The following is a 13,746-nucleotide window of genomic DNA, read 5'->3' as shown; positions in this document are numbered from 1 at the left end:
AGTGCATCAAACACCTTGTTACAAAACTATATGTCACATTATTCATAGAGGTGTGTGTGTGCTGCTATATACACATCCTCTGTTTTTCATCTGTGGAATTTCTTCCAGCTCTGGAAAATCCTGTGAAAGAATCTAGATAGCAATGGCTGTGAGGAGAGGGACTGAAAGCAGTCTTCTACCATCAGCAAATGAACCACGGCAAGCACTGAACTTTTACCCCCCTTGCAGCCATCAGGGAGTTGCCTTTTAAACAGGTTTTGGATAAATGTACAATCAGTTCTCATCCATCAGAGATTCATGGCTCTCAGACAGGACAGACAGGTTAAGCAACACACATCATCACCTATCTGGGAGGGTGACATGGCATGAACCACTCCTGGGTGAATCATCCCAACCTTTCTCCAAAAACAGCATACCTGACTTCTAGATTGGATTAACAGATAACAGCACGTACTGAGTTCTCTTCCTGGCTATTTAGAGTTCCTCAAACTCCATCACCTTGACTTAACAAGAATGGAAAAAGAGGACAACTTTCACTGATATTTACCATTAATTTTTATTTGCACCTAGCATATAAAATAAAAACCAAACCATTTTTCTCCCAGCACTACACAAAGTGTGCTCCTTCCCTACATCCAATACATCAACACACATCTACTGATTTATCCACTAATACTTACCTTCCACATAAACCACAGCTGATCTACAGCTGAAACTATGAAATAGACAACTAGGCAACAAGATTAATGATCCTGCACAACATTCACAGTTCTTACTCTATCAGGAAGATTTCTAGCCACAAACCTGATCCAAATTATCTACCAGAAATCAATCTTACAATCAGCGTGGTAGGGTGAAAATCTGAGACTGTATCAAGGACTAATAACAACCACCCTAAGAGCTTAACAGCGATCAGCTGTAGCCTTTGCAAGCAAAGCAATGCTACAGAGAATCTGTTAAAGCAATGAATCCCATGAAAGGATGCCAATGGCATCTAGATACCTCAAAATATTACTTTCTCACCCTCTATCTTTCCCAAGTATTAATCACACTGCCCAGCTGCATTAATGAAAATAAATGCACTGAATGTAAAGACTGAGACTCTCTCTCTGCCGTGGTTTAACGTCCTTTAACCACATTCAGCAATGTTACTGTTACACAGTGACAGCAATCTCCTATAAAAGGATTTTTTTCATTTAATGAGTAGGCAGAAACCAGGTAGAATACATAGCAGTGAAATCATAGATTTATTAGAAGATACCACAACAAAACAATGCTTAAAGAAGGCAAACGGAAACTTTATCTAAGGGATAAGAAAGTAGGATGGGATAAATCATGGCAGTACTTAAAGCAGACAAGACAAGTGATGAGAACAGGGCTAAACCATGTAAAGACACACTCATGTGCTGAAACATTTTATATGGAACACTTACATTCCCAACCTGAGCTAACTTTTAAATCAGGTCTTGAGAATGCTGAGCCTGTCAAAGACAGAAAGTTACAGGTATTTATTCTTCCTGAACACAGCTGATTGCTCCAATCAATGCATGGGAAACACAGAGGTGCAAGGAGTGATTTTTGAAGTATGCAGATGCTATTAATATCTTCTGCAACATTCAAGGGCATTATGATTGCAGCTATCAGTGAAGCTCCTTACCTACAGTGACATTTTAACACATTATACGCTGTCAGAAATTTTATTATAATTTATACATGTGAAGACAGTTACTGAAGACAAATATTATTCTGACAGCTGACCACTGCTATAATTTTCTGATATAATATAATCACTGGTATAATTTTCTACCACTCACTTTACAGTCCTTACCACCACAAAAACACACACTTCCAACAGAAATATCCTCTTCCAGTACATCATTTACATACTAAAGCACAAGAAAAAGTGTAACTCTAGAGGTTTTAAATGTGGTGTAGATTAACTTCCCTTACTTATTCCAATGTTACATCTTGACACAATATCCAGTTCTACACTGAGATGTGAAAGAAGTACAAACCTGATCACACTTGGACAGAACTGTACAAAGGAAAATAAATAATTTCTAGTATATGCAGTAAGAAAAATGGAAAAAGCATGGGTCTTCATCTTTCATTTCATTTAACAGATAATCCATTTAATAGAAGAAAACTTTTTCTGGACAGAAATAATTAAGGGTTCACACCTTTTCTTAAAATTTATTATTCAAATTTATTCTCTGCTGATCACAAATGCATTTTCTGTTTAAAGTACATACCACAGTCTGAAGGCATTGGTGCTGCAGCAACAGAAAAGGTAACAGATGTTTCAGAGTTTGGGAATAAGAATCGTTCTCTTTCAATGAGGGAATCTCCTTCAAAGGAAGGTTCTGGGAGATCCTCTATGGTCATCTTCTAGAAAGCCACTTCAGGAGGAAAAATAAAAATCAATAAGTAACTTCACTGGAAATACTTTAGATTGGCTCTATCATAGTAAGATGTAACATGCAATGAGACTAAAATCTTAAATTTGCAAACTATTACTGCCATGACATTCTTACAAACTGATACTTGAACAAGGCTCACAGAGTATGGTGTACAGGTTAGCCAACTTCTAGTTTTGACTTCCACCACTAAACTTGCACTTAAGTAATGGAAAACATCATATTTCTTCCCAGTTTCCCACTTGAGCAGCAAAGAAAATATTAATGCTCTATTAGCCAACACACACAGAGGATAAATGGATTAGTGTGTTTCACAGCTTTATGAAAACCTGAAGCATCAAGTACCTGCCCTCACACTGTGCATGCACATTCCCTCCCTTCACCATGAGTAAGAACAAGCTGCCAGCTACTGCTGCCTCCTCTTTTTAAATTCTCAGCTCTTTCATCTTCCCACACACAGCTGCAGACAATTCATCACCAAGTGATTCACTCCTGGACTCACGGTTCCATATCAGCTCCTTCCCAGCTCTGCTCCTGACTGGTTTAAAATAGCACACTTACCACAGTCCTGGAACCTTCCCCCTCTGCTGCTGCTTCCAGTCACCTTCCCAGGCCTTCCAGCAATCTAGGAGAGAGAATCGGGACTAAAACATTGTAGTGATAGAGTGACAAAATCTAACAACCAGCCCAAGTTATATCCTAGTTGTGGTTCCCAGGCTGAGATCAGAGGAAAGCTGGCTACCACATTAACAAATAACAAAAATATCATCAAAACAGACATGATTGCATCATCAGAGACTACATCTCACAGCTGAAGAATTTAAATTCTGCATCTTGAATGATCATTATTAAACACTTGGGGTAAAAGCAACATTTCTACTAAACAACCTACATTTTCATTGTGGAGATTGCTATACAGTGCTCTTTTCTCAGGAATTTGTTCAGCCAGCCTGCTTGACAGAAAGAAAATGTGCAGCTTGAATAAATAGTTGTTTTTATTACATTTCATTTATACCCAAAATATGAAAATTTTGTAAATATGAAAAATGAAACTATTTATTTTGGTATTTGTATGTAACACACAACAAGCTATATGAGCAGATTCAGTCTGGTATTTCCCTAAATAAATGGGTCACACTGCTTGGGACCTCACAATCTATATGCTTATATAAAAAGCATTTTAGCATTAGCAGATGCTAATCTTTAAGTAAATAAATTAAAGCCTCGTCTTCTTGCCCATCACACACTGTTCACCTTGTGCTCAAGTTGGAAATAAAGGTGCACATGAAAAATGCTCATTTTCCTCCCAACTAGTTTATTTCCTTAGTCTTATACAGCTGCACAAATTCATGTTCTGGCATGAAGATCAAGGAGGAGGCGACTGGAAGGACAGGACTATTTTTTCCCACAGCATTATCAAATTGCATTGGCTTACGTGTTCTTTTATTCAACAAGGCCAAAAATATCTCTAATTATTTCAATTAGTATTTTCTTACAGTCAGGAAAAGTTAAGAGTTTACATTTCAATGGCTTAATAGCCATCATAAAGATGACAGCTTTCTTGTGTGAAAGTCTATAAAGTCCTTTAAGCTGCAAATATCTAATTAAATTGCTTTTGAAGGGCAGCAGTGAAATAAATCTGCTACAATCTGATATTTCTTCAGAGGCTGTGGCAAAACAAAACAAAGCTTTGTAAGACACATGAATCCCCAAGTTTCTCACAGGCAGCACCCCAGAGCTCTCACAAAATGCACAAAGGAACAAGCAATATGCATGAGTATAAAAGACATATTAGCTGAGCCTCTTAAGCTGGAAAAAGACACAAAAGAAATTTAAAGCTTTTTGCACAGCCCTACAACTGAGGGAACAAAAGGAGCACAGTGAAAAGTAGCCAGACCTGACTGAGCAGATGGTAACAGGAAAAGGTGAGATTTTGTGAAGTAGGGCAACACAAGTTGTTGGAACTTGAAACCAACACAGACATTTTAAAATGAACATAAGAAAGAGTGTTTATGGCACAGGAAAGGAGATCAAACAGAACACAACCCGTGCAAGCAGCCAGGGCATGTTTTATTCTGCAGGGCCAGGGACAAGAACACCCTCTGTGTGCTGCCAAAGCAAAGCAGGCAGGGAAACAACCCATGCTGCCAGGGAGGAGCACCAATCCCAAGGGCTACAGTGCAGATGCTGACCCAACTCCATAAGGAATGAATTTACATGCCAGCACCTCCAGTGGAGGCGTGCACACCCTCATGGAAGTGTGCACACCCTCACACTCCAGGGTTTCATCTGGCTCTGGAACAGGGCATTGTCACCACCCAGCACTGACACACGATGTCAAGGTGACACCTTGTGCACCCACAGCCACCTCCAGGGGCTGCCAGCTCAGCTGTGAGAGCTTCCCAGCCAGCTGACACCACACACACAGCTGCAAAGGCAAAGGAAAAGGCTGAAAGCTATTTCAAAGGCACTGAAAAGGCATCCCCACGCCATCCTCACAATGAGCTCTGCTGTGAGCAAAACCAAAACAATACCCAAAACATACTTCCCACCAAGATTCAGCTGGAAAGTCCTGGTGCAGTGGAATGGGAGGCCTTCCAAAAGAGCAGTGACTTTCCTGTATTAGTAAAAGAGTTTAGAGCAGAAACTATTAGAGAAATCACATAAAAGAGAGAATTTTTCTATTCACAGCATTGCCAGACTACCACTGAGCACAGCTTAGCACAGAAGAGAGTACCATACTTACTATTTGCCAGCCATATGCTCTTCCTACTGAATTATACCTGAAACTGAAAAAACAGAAATATCAGGGGAAAATCTTCAGAGTGATCAGGTGCACACACCCTTTTGCTGGCAAAACTGAACAGCAACAAGGTTTCTTGATATCCTCACATTACACAGAAATGCATGGTAGCTCTGCAGATACATATAAAAAAGTTCCACAATAGAGGATCCAACTTTTTCACGTACTCTAGTTTGTAATTCGTGTTAAAGCACAAGGCCTTCCTGCAAGTGCTGTAAGAACTTGCAAATGCTAAAGCACTTCAAGCTATAACATACAGCTGTTCTGGGCTTTGATAGCTGAACCTGTCACAAATGTGATGCTATTTTTGACAACAAGCATGTAAAATGGACTCCTTATCATGTACTTAGATGTGCTCAAGAAAAATTAAGTTCAGAGAACAAGTTTCTTGCACATACAGCAGCTGCACACTTCAGAACACTTACAGCACAGGTGGCAGACATGCTATATACCTGTGGGTAAACCCAAAGTCTGGGTGGTGTGCAGGGCCCAACATGGCAGTGTTTTCACAGATTCACTGAACTGTCAGGGTTGGAAGGGATCTCAGGAAATCCTCCATTCCAACCCCCTGCCAGGGCAGGGTCACCTGGAGCAGGTGGCACAGGACGTGTCCAGGTGGGCTCTGGATGTCTGCAGGGAGGGAGACTGCACAGCCCCCTGCGCCAGGGCTCTGCCACCCTCAGCGTAAATAAATTCCTCCCCATGCTGAGGTGGAACTTCTTGTGTTTCAGTTTGCAGACACTGCTCCTCATCCTCTGGGCACCACTGAACAGAGCCTGGCACCATCCCTTTGGCACTGCCTTCGGGATATTTATATGCACTAACGAGATCCCGTCTGTTCCCTGTCCGCACGCACGGGCCCAGCTCCCGCAGTGTCTCCTCACAGGAGAGATGCTCCGCACCCTGTGAGCTCCCCCGGACCGGCGCTTTGTGAGGCCGGGAGCCCAGGGAGCTCAGCTCCCGCACCCTCCAGGCCGGCTCTGCCCGCCCACAGCCCCCAGCCACCTCCCCAGCACTCCCCGCTCTCCCACAGCGCATCCCCTGAGCCGGGGGTCTCCGCAGGGACAGGCGGTGACACCGCCCGGGCCGCGCCCGCCCCCGGCCCCTGCGCCGCAGCCCAACGGGGGGAGCCAGGCCGGCCGCGGCCCGCCCGCTGCGGCGGTCCCTGCGCCGCCACCCCGCCCCCGCGACGCGCCGAGCGAGGATGGGAAGCGCCGGGAGGGCGTTCGGGAAGCACCGGGACAGCACCGGGAAATCACCTGGAAAGCACCGGGGAAGCGCCAGCCCCGCCCCAGCCCTACCTGCTCCCGGCCGAGCGCACCGCGCCGCCCGGGCCCGCCCGCAGCCCAGGGAGCCCAGCGAGGCACCGGCCCCGCCCACCGCGGGGGAAACCACGCCCCTTCCTACCCCTCCGGCCAATGGGAGGCCAGAGAGCCCCACCCGTCCCCGCAGACCACGCCCCCGCGCGCGGCGGCCGGGCGGGCGCGGGAACGCGCGGCGGGAGCGGGAACGCGCGGCGGGAGCGATGCGGGGATGGATGCGGGGATGGATGCGGGGATGGGGCCGCCGGCAGGAACCGGGCTGGCACCCACGCGGCACCACTGGCACGTTTCAGCACTCGGCTCAGACGTCGAGACTCCCCGGCTGTCTCAGTAGTGGAGGATCCCCCAAAGAGGATTTTCAAAGGGTGCTCGTCCCGTGGTGTAAAATCTAATGAGGAGCTAAATGCAAAAATTGGCACTCTCCGGGAAACTCCTACGGTAGTAAAACCAGCATCGTACTTGAGCCCAGGCTGCATGAAGGGAATTCGAAGTGGATAAAACCTCAGCCAAGTCCTGCTATGTTTACAATCAGGTCATTGGTGTTGTTTTTCCAGTGATGATATTAAAAGGAGTGGGGGCAGGACAAATAGTAGGAGTGATAAGGGAAATTCCACAAGTGGAAGGCTGGAAAGGTGAAGAGTTGCAAATTCTCTCAGTTCCCAGAGACTCCAAAACAGAAAGAAGGAGTGCATTGAATTGCAGTTGTGAGAGTAAACATGATAGCAGATGGCTACGAAAAATCTAGGAAATTCTTCCACTTCTAGAACATTCCATACCTTGGAAAAGGCAGAGAAACCATGTTCAGGAAAATGCAGGGCTGCTACTTTCACCTCAAGGCTTCTGAGGTTCCAGCTCTGTATAAAGACAAGCACATAGGCAAGATCAGATGTGAGCGTTGAACTGGCAGTCGATGTTTGCCCTTTTTGAGATGCTTGGTGCCCTGGGCAAAGGAAATGTTTTATTGCTGATACTGAATAACAGACTTCAGTGAAGAGCCTGGAATGGAAATTATTAGTCCTGGAGAAGACTAATTTCTGGAGAATTCTCTTGGTCTTTAGGAGAACTTCAATGAAGCAGAAGCACAGGGGGAAACAGTGTGAAGTAGTGTTGAATGCAAAGTGCTGAGCTGAGGGAGGCTACTGATGCCATCCTGGGATATTATCCTTGGAACTAATCTGTGTTTCATGTTTTCCTTTAAAGTCTTTTGGAGAAAAAAAAAAAACCAGCAAACTGATGAGATTTAAAAAAAAAAGGCAAAAAGGGAAGAATTGCTGTTAGAAAGGAACGAACTGATACAAGATTGGGATATGGGATCATTGTATGGAAGTAACTGAGGAACCAAACAATGCCAGGCAGCTACACAAGGGGCACCATTACCAATATGAAGCAATGGCACAAAAATCAAACACTCATCTTGGGATGTGCAACTGCAGAGCTGTAGAGCTGTGGCAGGGCAGTGAAGTGTCCGTGATGTGATGTCCAGCAGGTCTGGCCATCTCCTTGAAGAGTCCCATATTGCTGTGAGCACCCTTCTTCAGCGAGCAGCAGCTAATCCAGCCCGCCCAGAGAGGTCTGTGAGCACAGCCAAGGAAAAGAACAGTCTGTGTGAGAAGTCTGTTACCAGAGCACAGCTTGTTTGATGAAAGCTGAGACACAGGATGCAGTTGCCATCTGCCATAAACCACGGAAAATGGGGTGTGAATTCAAAGGTGGTGTTGAATATGAGGACAAAACTGTGTGTGATGATTTTTCATGCTAGAAAATGAAAGCAAGTGTGAAAAATGCCAATCGCTTGGTTTTGAAATTTTAAAAGTTTAATAGTAATAAAATGCTTATAAAAATAGCAATATAATTAAGAGTAATAAATATTTGAACAATTGAGATTAGGACAATATGAGACAATAGAAACAAAGAGTTACACACAGTCCGGGTTCCTCTTTCTGGGCAAAATAAGCCTGAAAAAGGACACACAGTTAACAGAGGATTAACCCTTAAAAGCAATAACCTGTTGCATATTCATACACCTCATACATGATGCATAAATTCCATTCAATCAAAGGATTCTGTCTGGTCAGTGTCAGCTTCTTCCTCTGAATCCTAACGGCATCTTCATATATGAGTGAGGCAGGAAGAAGTTCGTTTCTTCTGATAATGGAGCAATAAATTCTCTGAAAGATTTAGGTGTCCTGTGGCTGCTATCTGGTGCAAGTACCTCGTTCCTTTATTAAAAAATATCTCACATATATAGTTTCTATTTGAACATCATGATATAACCTAAAACTATATTTAACACACTACTTAAAAAAATTAATACAGCATAACTTTCTAACATGACACATATAATATTCATTTTAGTATTTGTGAAAAGCTAATCATATAATACACATGTTTCACAACAAGGACCTGACAAAGTGTTACAGATTCTAGAGGATCCTTCTGATCAGGCCAGCAATGACAGAACCCCAAACATCTCAGCTCAAAGTGAGTCCTGAGTGCTGCAGCTGCAGAGGAGGCTGGATGGCATTGCCTGAAAACACCCTGCCTGTCTGCACTTCCACGTCTGGGCCCTGCAATGAGAATTTTAAAAGAATATATATTTAAACCACTTTCTATACCTTAGCACATTGTCTTTTTCAACCACTCCTACAAGCCAGGATGTGAATGCAAATAAAAAGTCTGTTCAGCCTATCCTGTCTGACTCATTTGGTGCCGCCATGGGCAGCAAGGCTGCTGAACACCTGGGCAGCTCAAAACAATGGGCTGCACCAGCTCTGACCACCTTGGGGGGAAGACAGGGAAGGAAACAATGCTTGTGAGCAACATTTTATACATTATTTCATTTCCTTGGGCAGAAATAGAGCATTGCTAAGCAGTTTGTGGTATTTTCAGGGTCCCCCATCATTGGGAGGAAATGATGAATCTGACTCCATGTTCTTAGAAGAGTAATTTATTATTTTATTATATGATATATTATATGCTATGATATTATGTTATATGCTACGATATTAATGATATGATATGATATGATATGATATGATGCTATACTAAAGAACAGAGACAGGATACAGACAGAAGGGTAAAAGATAATAATGAAAAACTCGTGACTCTCTCCTCAGAGTCCAACAGAGCTTGGCCATCATTGGCCAATAAGTAAACAATCTCCAACGACATTCCAAAGCAGCAAAACACAGGAGAAGCAAATGAGATAATATTGTTTCTCTTTTTCTCTGAGGCTTCTGAGCTTCCCAGGAGAAGAATCCTGGGCAAAGGGGTTTTTCGGAAAGCATGACAGTGACACCAGTTCATCTGCACAGATTGATGTATCAGAGGGAAGCAATCATTAGAATGGCTTAGGAAGGCATGGCAGCCTCAGTAGAGCCACTCTGGAGCAAGGCTTAGGGCAGCAGGGAGGCTCTGACAGTGAGTGTGCACACACACTGTGCTTAGAGACACCCTCTGAGAGAAAGCCAGGGGGAATCCTGTGCCTGCCTCAGTTTTCAGGGAAAACCTGAGATGCTCTAGGCAAGGAAATCTACTGGGAGCTGGATGAGGCTGAATAGCTGCACTCTTTTCTGTAGCATCTTGGGATATTTTTCAGGAACTCAAATTCCTGGACCTCACTTCTGATCCAAAATCAATACTACCAGCTTCCATTAGGAAGTGCTGCAGCCTTGCCAGCAGTCAAATTGCCAGTCCCTCACCTGAAAGGAACTCGCTCTGAAATTGCTCCACAACCACAAACCTGCTTTCACTCATGAGAACTAATGTAAAAGCTGCCAAGGCCAGTAGATCCCTCTCCTTTTAATTTTCTAGATTTGCATAACTCTGGGAATTTATGCTTAAAGCCTCATGCTGTTTCACAGAGTTCTTTGTCCTAACTCTCATCTTTTGGCTGTCACTGTCGTACCCACTGAAACCAGCAGTGAATGCATTGGCTGGGGCAGACAGCAAGCACCTAAAATATTGATGCAATGCCTAGCAAAGAGAAACTCTGAATAACTCACAACACTTTCCAAAAATAACAGACTAATGTAAATATATCTCACAAAACTACTGCTGACCCGAATCATACAATTCTTCTCAACCCTTTTGGGTCACCTGTGATTTACCTCACACATCACTGTAGTGGGCAAGAACTTCTACATCCTCTAATAAGAAGCTACTCTAAGTTTTGTGACAAACTTCACAAGAAAATTTCATAAACTTACTTATTTTTCATCCTTTCCATGTTCTGTAGCATGCTTAACCAAGTCATAGTTGTGGCTACATCCAAAGAAAGGTATTTCTTCTCCTTGATTTTAAACTCTGGTTTAAATGTGGTTTTAGAAGCTTAGGCATCTGTCTAAATTGATTGTAAATAAATTGTTGCCCCCAGTGTAGCAACAGCCCTGTGCAGGCAAACCCCCCCAAAATTACTCTCTTCAATTTTCTACTTACATTTCTTCTTTCATTAATTCCTTTATAAAGTATTTTTGCTGGAGAGGGAAGCTGGTTTCCTAGCTGTTTTCAAGATTTTTTAAAATTGTTCTTCTGCGGTTTAAAAAATCCAGATGTTTTTGCAAAACAGGTTTTTGAAAGCATTGGGGTCACATTTATAGCCTCATGCAATCAGAGTGCACCACTTTACTCAAAAGCTAGAATTAAAAAAAATAAACAAAAAAAAAAAAACCAAACAAAAAAAACCAAACAAACAAACAAAAAAACCCCCAATTCTGAGAAGTTTATCACTGGCCCAGAATCAAGATGAATTTTGTCTTTCACTTGCATCATCACCACTAGTAAAAGCTCTGTATAGCCTCACTGGTTCCTTTCAATTATTTGCAACTACATTTCCTTCAAACCATGGCGTTCACATTCTTTACCACTGTCAACAGGTTTCCACAGGGGAAACAAAAGGAAGCTTCCTATGTGTCTCTAAAAGCAGAGGAAGGAGAGAACCTGCTCTGTATCCCAAACTAGTGTCAGCTCTGCAGGAGAGGCTGAAATAAAGAGACTATTTCTTATTTACTTAGTGCTATCTAGGCCAACAATATGAACAGCTCCCTGGTTATATTCAATTTGCTCACAAAAGAAGAAAAAGGGCATTTCTTTGAGAGCAAAATAGCTCTTTAAAATTGTTGTTATCACTCAAGTTCTCCATAATTCCTCAGTGAGCTCTTTTCCACAAATACAAACCTTGGATTTCTAAGACTTGGCATAATCATTTATGTGCATTACCTATTTTAACCTCTTTTTTGTTGTTTGATGATGAGATAAAGAATTTTGCTTATAAATTTTTGGGAGGTAAAGCATTGGGATTTTTCTGAAGTGCCTCAGATGTATAAAGAAATATCTACCTACTTGGTAATAAGAGTATTGATAAGAAAAATGCAGCTACATGAGTATTTGGAAACAGGCACATCAAAGATCTCACAGAAGCTAATAAATCTGGTGCAACATTAAATAGTAATATTGCATATACATGCAGATAGCAATGAAAGCCAGGATAAAACAGATTTCTTGTTAAACTACATTTTCTATGAGCTTGGATCTTGATTTAGTAATAAATAAATAATAAAATGTGTATTGGTTTACTACTATTTTACTATTTTTTTACTACTATTTACTATTTTAAATATAATAAATTACTGCATAATTCATAACCATAAGCCAGGATTTTGCTGTTTTTAACCATACATTTATTTCCTGTAAAGTGTTAATGCGTGGTTTGAAAATAAGGAGAACAAAAATTCAAACAAAAGTAACATGACTGATCAAAGGCAAAGGGAAGGAGAAGAACTTCCTGGATACTGCCACCAACTCACAAAGAGCTAATTGTCAAAATTCCCAGTGTGAGCAATGGAGCTGCTTTGGGGAAAACAGGCACCAGAGATTTCACAGCACAAATATTAAGCAGTTACACAGAGATGCCTCTCGAGTCACACTGGAAGCAGCAGAGGGGCTAAAAGGCTGTTTGCCTGTTCTCCTGAGCTTTGCCTGTTCTCCTGAGCTTTGCCTGCTCTCCTGAGCTTTCCTGACTGACTCTGGAGGGCTGCAGCATCCTGACCATCAGCATCACCAGGATGGAGCAGCTGCCTGAATCTGCTCCACTTCCCCACTTTGAACACATCAGACACATGCCCAGAAGGGAATACAGAAAGTGTTGGGAGGGCTCTGCACGTTGTGCTGAGACAGAAGCAGCCAGAGCCTGAGTGAATGACTGGCCAGAAGCTGAGTCAGGAGCTTATTTATTACCTGATGCTCCCCAGAAAAGCCTTGTGGGAAATGACCATGTCATCATGTACATTCAGTGCAATGTGTGTGTTAGTGAAAAATTCCTTTGGAGAAAGCACATAGTGTTTTAAAAATCTTCCTGAGAATCCCCATAGTGCCTTCTTCCCTGTAAAGCAAGGTAATTTTGCTGCCTCTGCTGAAAAGATAAAAAGATTTGAACAGTAGGGCAACAGAGATTGCTGATTTTCCGCTCACAGATTGCAGCCCAGTCCTGAGGAATCAACCCTGTAAGCAGCTACTTAAAGTCTGAGAATGTTTCATAGGCTGGGCAGCACGTAAAGATTTTTGGGAATTGGGCAAGATACGCATGATCATGCAGGTGAAAATTGCTAAAAAGAAGCTGTAGACTTCTAATCAGCATTTGAGTTGGCCACTGTTGTCTGTAACCCCTGCAACACTGAGAAGAGCCACCCACAGGAAAAAGCTGTGTCTGGAAATTAAAAACACAAATCCATTTCGGCCAGTCTGAGTAGTTTGTTTCCCCTGTGGAAGAGGAAGAGGAAGGTTGAGGGTTGCTGCTTCCACATGCCACCTTTCACAAATAAATACTTGGAAAAGATAAGTATCTTCTGCCTCATCCAATTCCTACTTTGGCTTCCCTAGTTTCTCTTTCAGAGTAGCATTATACCATCCTGACCCTTGAAGTGATTCAAACAACAGCTTTTTATTTCCCTTCCCTTCCCTTCCCTTCCCTTCCCTTCCCTTCCCTTCCCTTCCCTTCCCTTCCCTTCCCTTCCCTTCCCTTCCCTTCCCTTCCCTTCCCTTCCCTTCCCTTCCCTTCCCTTCCCTTCCCTTCCCTTCCCTTCCCTTCCCTTCCCTTCCCTTTTCCAGATATGGGTTTATATTTTTTAAATTTCTTAGGTTTTTTCTTTCTTAGAGTCCTACCCCATAAAGCCTTGCATTTAAGAGAACTAAGCCCTGGCAAATGAAA

At 42.8% G+C, this 13,746-nt stretch overlaps 1 protein-coding gene across 9 annotated transcripts in view; it reads right to left on the bottom strand.

Annotated features, from left to right (window-relative positions):
- Positions 1–6,637, bottom strand: part of CLIP4 (CAP-Gly domain containing linker protein family member 4) — a 31,227-nt gene extending 24,590 nt beyond the window's left edge. For 2 of the 9 annotated variants that reach the window (XM_005493851.4, XM_074536918.1), the window contains exons 1-5: positions 6,522–6,637; positions 5,164–5,206; positions 4,963–5,034; positions 2,979–3,042; positions 2,253–2,399 (exon numbers count right to left, since the gene is read on the bottom strand). In XM_005493851.4, coding sequence (XP_005493908.1) covers positions 2,253–2,385 — 133 coding nt within the window. In that variant the 5' untranslated portion in view covers positions 2,386–2,399; positions 2,979–3,042; positions 4,963–5,034; positions 5,164–5,206; positions 6,522–6,637. Of the gene's footprint in view, positions 1–2,252; positions 2,400–2,895; positions 3,043–4,644; positions 4,846–4,962; positions 5,035–5,159; positions 5,207–6,521 lie in introns of all 9 variants that reach the window. The other 7 variants (XM_074536916.1, XM_074536914.1, XM_026797342.2 and 4 more) reach the window with 7 other exon arrangements.
- Positions 6,638–13,746: the final 7,109 nt, after the last annotated feature.

Source organism: Zonotrichia albicollis, chromosome 3, assembly GCF_047830755.1.
Source record: "Zonotrichia albicollis isolate bZonAlb1 chromosome 3, bZonAlb1.hap1, whole genome shotgun sequence".
NCBI classification, from domain to species: Eukaryota; Metazoa; Chordata; class Aves; order Passeriformes; family Passerellidae; genus Zonotrichia; species Zonotrichia albicollis.
Note: the sequence above shows the minus strand (reverse complement) of the source record. Positions and strands in the feature narration are given on the sequence as shown.